This window comes from Bidens hawaiensis, unplaced genomic scaffold, assembly GCF_021521415.1.
Source record: "Bidens hawaiensis isolate Kalapana, Puna unplaced genomic scaffold, B.hawaiensis_p1.1 tig00000512_1, whole genome shotgun sequence".
Classification (NCBI taxonomy): domain Eukaryota; kingdom Viridiplantae; phylum Streptophyta; class Magnoliopsida; order Asterales; family Asteraceae; genus Bidens; species Bidens hawaiensis.
Window position 1 is genome coordinate 5,554,137 of NW_027491033.1, and position 7,236 is coordinate 5,561,372.

The 7,236-nt window shown below is 33.5% G+C and overlaps 1 protein-coding gene across 1 annotated transcript; it reads right to left on the reverse strand.

The window, feature by feature from the left end:
* Nucleotides 1–4,024: 4,024 nt before the first annotated feature.
* Nucleotides 4,025–7,236, reverse strand: LOC143630717 (PRA1 family protein D-like). Its single transcript, XM_077099650.1, has 2 exons — nucleotides 7,184–7,236; nucleotides 4,025–4,645 (listed from the first exon to the last, which is right to left on the reverse strand). The coding sequence occupies exons 1-2, from the start codon at nucleotides 7,234–7,236 to the stop codon at nucleotides 4,141–4,143; spliced, it is 558 nt and encodes a 185-aa protein (XP_076955765.1). The 3' UTR covers nucleotides 4,025–4,140.

Below are 7,236 nucleotides of genomic sequence, written 5' to 3' on the forward strand. Positions count from 1 at the left end.
GATTTTCGTATAATGTACCAACTGTTTTCTAAAATTAATGTATGAATGATTATAGAAGCTTAACTACTAATGCAAATGTAAACGAGATTTCTTCTATGTTAGAAACTTTATATAGATCGAGTTCCTTGGGGTATGTTGATACCAAATTTCCGCTGTTTTAAGTGAGATCGAAGAATTTTTAACAGAGTTTTAGTAATTTTGGGGTTTGTGTGGTTGAGATTCTAATGGTTTTTTGCTCAGTTTTGTATTGAACACCAAAAGATCATTGATCCCGGAACAAGATCAGGATTTTGGTATAAACCATATAGGGTTTATCAGTTGTAATCAAGTTTTGAGTTAGTTTCTTTGTTACTAATAAACGTTTAGGTGTTAGCCATATATTCGTGTATACCAATTATTAGCTTGACATTTTTACACAAGGAATTAAGTCATATGTAATGTCATAATATGCACAGCAAGTCTATACAAGGAATGCTCATAGACCTTGAGTCGTTTGGAAGTTTTGAACACCTACGATGTAAATGTGGACCGGATATGATTTATATTGTGTGATTTGCGATCAACAAGATGTTTAATACTTTGAATTTAAATCTTCTAAGTGTTTGTGAGAAATCTCTCGTATAGTCCAAATGAGCATTACGTTTGATTTTTAAGCCACTTCAAAGTTTGGATTTAATCCTTTGATATAATCTTTGAATAAGTGTTTGAACTTTGTACTAACAAAGGAGGTTGGCTTGCACTTCAAAATCCTCCATTGAAATGTGGTTAGTGTAACACAAGTTTATTTCATATTGCATTTCAGTACATAGATATAACATTTTGTCGTTTGTGTGAATGTGCCAAATCTTTTGTTAGTGATATCCCAAGCTGACTAACAACTTATGTAACATGTCATGCCGCTAAGTTAATATTTATGAGTTTGTTTATTTAAATTTTTGGTATCAAAAGAGACCTAAATAGAGTGAATTGGTTGTTTTTTTTTCATTATTTGTTATCGAAAAACTCCGTTGAAAATCAATAGTAGTAAATAAAAGGTAACTGGCATTAAAATATGACAAACAAACATCATGCACGTTTTAACGATGAACTATATACAAAACAAGCATCATAGTGTACTGGTTCCCCGATGAAGGTGAACTACTTGACTTTGCATTCACTCCTTGATCCTCAACCAAGAATTACCTTCACTTAAAATAGATCATTGTTAGAACGTCTCATAAAGCGAGTAATGATCAGTGCATGCAATTCGTCTCACTCTATGTCTCCCATATGTCTAACTTAGAAAAAGTCAATGATACAAGAAAGTTACAAGTAGTGTGTGTGCAAAACTCCTCTTGATCTTTAGTTGCTTAAGTATCTTGAGGCAATAACGGATTTATGAATTCGGTCTAGACTATATAATTATTTAGTGATTTTCATAAAGGTGAGTCAAAATGTTTTGAGAATGGTTGACATAATAAGCAAAATGAGAGATGTTACAAATGTCTTCGAGAGGTCGGAGGGTTGATGATACGGTAAACTCGTGCATTGATAGTACTCCTAACATCGTTTGTCGTTCAAAAATAAGTTTGTTATGCTAGAGCCGAAACATCAACTTTGAGTATCTTAACATGGTTTAACTAAGCATTGTTAGTTAAAGAGAGAGGTTATAAAACTGGTTTATATATATGGGTTTGTCAAGTTGGTATTAGGGTATTGATTTAAGAGATTTAAGCATTCGCATAACAAGTGTTCAAACTTAAACAGCAAATGCTCGTGACGAGATTGGTGAGGTATTTAATCATAGACTCGAGATGTTAACAAGAGACACATGATTTATGGAACCAACGATGTGAAGTTGTCTAGTTATGTTGCATATATGTGTTGTATGCTTATAGAAAATGAACAAAGATATGCATGTGTTTGTAAGCGACAACAAGAATACACATGTATACCGTACTAACCACCACCCTGAGGTAGCATGTTTATAAGCGAACGGTACAAGTGTGATCTTAAAGAGATAATGATATGGTTAAGAAGAATGAAGATTAGGTAAGCTGTAGTAGTATGAATAGTTTCAGACCACCCCGAGCTAGCATTTTATTAAGAGAAATTATTTCACAAAGAGAAATAGATGTTTTAAGGAGGGGAAAAGTCATGAACCAAATGAAGAATCATACTCTGCCAGTACAAATAAATCGTATCCCCTCTCATTCAATGCACCAAAATCGATTAACTTAATGGCTTTAATAGAAATTAAGGTTTCCAATTAAGTTGGAAAGGCTTTCCAAGAGACCATACCTTATTTAATTGCAGACTTGCGTACACTAGTCAAAACGGTCACCTGAGAAGAGCTTTATATTTCAAAGCCAAAATGTGGAACATATTCTAAAACTCTAGTAATGAAGAACACCTCACTGGTTCCGAATCTTGAAGCAAAAGGAGGTAGCATGTCCAAATAAATATTTCATGGAATGTAAGCCTCCAAAGTTTCACGGAGTTCCTGATCTTAGCTTGACTACAGAGGTACGAGAATCAATAAAGGTTGGAAACGAGAATGATGGCATTAGAAGGATGTCATGGGACAAGGACATGTTCATGCGCCAAAGTAGTCCTTAGACTGAAATATTTCAGTTTGAGGCATGCATGTGTCGTTTACACCCCTATGCACAGGTCAATTTGTTCGCTTCAAACAAATCAAAAGAGCTATCAGAAAATTTAACTAAAAACTAGTCAGATAAGTTGAAAAGCTAAAACGGGTCAAAAGTCTGGCAACTTCTTGGTTATGTCCATCACAAACAGATTAAATAAAATAAATATAAAAATTCTTCAAATGGGTTGAGAGATCAAACAAAAGGTGAACCTGAAGTGTATTTTTAATTTACTGAACCTCATTAATCAACCCATAAACTTATGAATGTGTCAGTTTTGGTTAAGTTTATCTCAAATAGATTTAACAGGTTGAATAAACAAAAAATAAAGCTCATAAAGATGGGTTTTGGTTGAAATATCAGACGAGACGAGGGGTGCCCAATTAGTTATAAATCGATCACTTTTTCAGTGCATTTAACAAAAATAAATGAGGTGCGCAGACCCTTTTACCAGTACTTCAGCATGATGATTAAATATTTCTACAATTCTAGTAATTATATGAAGAGATGATAAAGCATGAGACAGCTTACAGCTATACCAATTAAACACAATAACATATAATTTATCATTATTTCCATATACTTTCTAAGGTTATAAACTTCATTCACCATAAGATGTCTATAACTCTATATGACTATAAATATACTTTTGTTACTGTATAAGTAGTTGTTAACTATAGCTTTACACTATATTTATAAAATGACAGTTTGGGTTAAACATCAATCTCCAAATCAAATATGTTAAATGTAGATTTCCAAATCAGTATGTTCATAATTGATTCCCAATATCTCAATCTCGTGTTCATGCAATTTCTCAAGTCGTTTTGCATTTATTTTCAACCTTTATTTAAAACTGCTGTGAATTTGCATTCTGTAGTTCATTTGCTATACAGTTTTTACATTTTTAGCTTTAAATGATTTTTTTAGCAATTCAAGGGCCATTGTTCCTCTCCAAGAAAGATTTCGCAAACCTAAATTTTCAAAACACAGTCAATAACGTTCTGGCGCCACGAAAAAATTCAAAACCCTAAGGCTATGTGTAGTGGAGGGGCTACAAAATGGGGCGCTTTGTGCCATGTGGCGCCCAGTCAGCAAAGGTGAGGTTTTTGTTTCAGGGGTGTAATGGTGTTGTAGGCCAATATATGTATATGTGTATATATATATATATCACACACACACATAAATTATAATATTATTATTATTGTCTTTCAAACCCGACGACAAATATTCACCCCCCCCCCTATTATCGGCTGGGGGGGGGGGGTTTCAAAAATTTCGCCCCGGCCGCCCTCCTTTGACGCCCCATTACGCACCCTCTAAGAAAACTTATGCATTCATTAAGATCAGCTACAGACATTTCACTAATTCATGTTCACAAATTATCACACAAACAATAGAGCAATCAAAGGTTTTAATCTCACAAATGAATTGCAAATATCAACCAATCAATCTACAACCATTTAAACACAATTTCTTCATAAACACAAACACAACCTCTACATCACTAACCTCAGACCAACGTATACGGTCCACGCGCATTTTCATCTTCATCGATAACCGAAAGCAACGCACAGTAAGGCGACTCCTCCATTACATCATCCGGAGTCCTGAAACTGGCGTGCAACAACACAACAATAGCAGATACCAACACCGAGAGAAACACATTCCACCAGACATGAGTAACCGTTAGGGAAAGTATAACAACGAGAGCGAGTATTACAGCAATGAGCCGTTGACCGAATTCGAAACCGAAGAGGAGTAGAGGGTGGTGGTGGTTGACGAGGAGGTGGATTGATGGGAGGATGATGGCGAGGAAGAGGAAGAAGGTGAATGGGTGGGTGATTAGGGTAAGTTGGAAGATGAAGAGGTAGTTGGTGTGGAAGGTGTGGAGGTTGTGTTGGATGCGGTGGGAGAGGCTATGGAAGGAGACTGGGAGAGATAGGGAGGATAATGAGAGGAAGTCGTCGAACCATGGACGGATGGCTGTGGTGGTGTGGTGTGGTGGTGGCCGACATCTGTGATGAGGTTCAACCACGGTGATTGGATTGATGGGGTAACGGAGTAACCAACATTCATTAATCGTTTATTTATTATTATTATTATTATTATTATTATTATTATTATTATTATCTATACTATATATAATATAGGAGTGAAGGACACCATTCTTTTTACATATTTAACAAAGAATAATGCATAGAATTTAAAAAATGTATGGGTAATATAGTCTTTGCTCATTCAATAATAATTTACTATAATGGTCCTTCAACTTCAATCAAATTTAGTTAATTTATTAAATAGTTACCCATTTTCCCTTCTTTAGAAACCAACTACCCCCACATTTTTTTAACGGTCATAACTTTTTCACACGTTAATACTTTTTCTAAAAAATTACACCATAATTCTTCACTAAATCTTCACAAAGTCTTGCAACTAATTCAAGCGATAACCTGCATATGCGTATAAAATAGAATTTTGTCAACAACACATGTTGAGTGAGCAACATACCAGTTTAGTTGTACATATAGTATATATACATAACAAAATACGTAGCTGCAACAAGTCATATGAGAATAACAAAATAACCAAATGAGCAAGTATAACTGAGATGTCGAGAAGCACAAAGGCTAATGACTGGCGTATGATCATACTAGACTGAGAATATGTTGGACCTCTCCGAATGCGGAAGCATACAAAGCAAATAAGCACATAAACAAGTAAGGTATGAGTTGTTAACACATAAGACAAAGTTGCAGTTTTGAGTATAAGTATGTATAAGAAGTATTATTTACGCATATGTCCCCAAAACATTGAAAGCGGTAAAATAGGGGAATGTGGTACTCACCTTAACAATAAGCAAGAGATAAACGAATGCGGTAAGAACTGTAGTAAGCAAGAGTTACACTCTTCGGAAGTTATTGACGAGAAATCCTAAGTAACAATAGTTGTGGAAATAAATACGAATTGAATAAAGAGTCTAAAAACTAAATAGAGGTTCGGGATTCGATGATCGAGTGCAATCTAACGTAGGTTTAATGTTAATAGATTATATTTTATTATCACTTTTATTTATCAAAGGTTTATAGCATATTTTAATTATATTATAAATAAAATACTCAACTAAATAATTATAAATTTTAAAAGCATTATATAAAGGAGTTTGCTTTAAAAGATTATTTTAAACTAAAGTGTGTTTAATGTATTGTTTTATTATTAATAAATATTTCATTAATATTGTAAATAATAGATAAACAATAAATATTTATATTAAATTATAATATTTTATAAAATACTCGAACTTAAATTAACGAGGTGAATACTAAATTAAAACCCGTTTAAATATTCAATACAAAAACCCTTTTAAATCTTTAATATAAAAACCTTTATCATTCTATATATATATATATACACACATGATTTTAACAAAGATTCGGAAACGTGGTCGGTTAACTTGTCGGTTTTCATAAAATAATATTTCTTAAATAATTAATAAAATATATCCTTTATTAAAATTAGTTATAATAATTAATAAAAAGGAAAGTAAGCCTTAAAATCGGGTGGCCAGGTTCGAACCCGAGACCACCCTGTTCTAACAGACCAAACAAGCCAACTGGACTAACAACTTCATTTATTAAAGCACGAAAACAGATTAATATAGACAGGGACAACAGAACCCTCCAAACCATAAACCTTAATTCGTAAACATGTTCAATCCGTTTGATTTGGTTTAATTAACATTAGGGCTTACGTTCTACATGTTATAGCGACTGTATTACAAATTTTTATTACCTGAACGATGAATTTTGGATGGTGATTGATGTTACTACAGTCGCGGCCAAGAACTGAACGGGTTTTGATGTTGCAGATGATTCCAGACCAATTGCTCGCAGGGGTACGATCGACGGGTTATATATGACAGTGTATATAAATTTAATTGAATTATTACGAACGTTTATATGCAGTATAAGTTAGGGTTAGGGTCGGCTGGAGGATATACGAGCCGCGGATTCGTTTAGATACAATTAGCATAATAATATTGTCGGTTACACCGATTTAGGAAGGAATAACATAAACTTGATCCAGTTTCCTTGTTGAAGACGATAATTTAGGGGCAAGTCAAGTAACGGGTTTGATATACGGGTCATGGGTAAATGGATATCCACACAAAGAAATGGGTTATGAATAAAGTATGATATAAATTTCAAATTAGTCCCTGAACTATTGAGGTGGAATCAGAAATAGGTTAAAGTATAATTACGGGTTTAAAATGCCTATCTTTAAAAGTTATTTATATATATATTTTTTTATATTAAATAAGTATGATAAGAAATTCAATAGTAAAATAATAATTATTATTCGGTAAACACGATATTTATTGTCTAAATTTCTCAAATATAGAAACGGGTCGGGTTAAGGTTATTAAAATAATAATTTAGAATCCCGAGTTGTTACAATAATTGTATATATACATAATATTACTGGCATGACTTCTGATGCGGTGACTTAAACACAAAAATAAATTCGTTGTTTAAAAAAATATATATATCAGAGACCTCTGCTTTTGTGGTGACATAACGACTGTCAAGTGGCGGCCGTTAGCCGACAT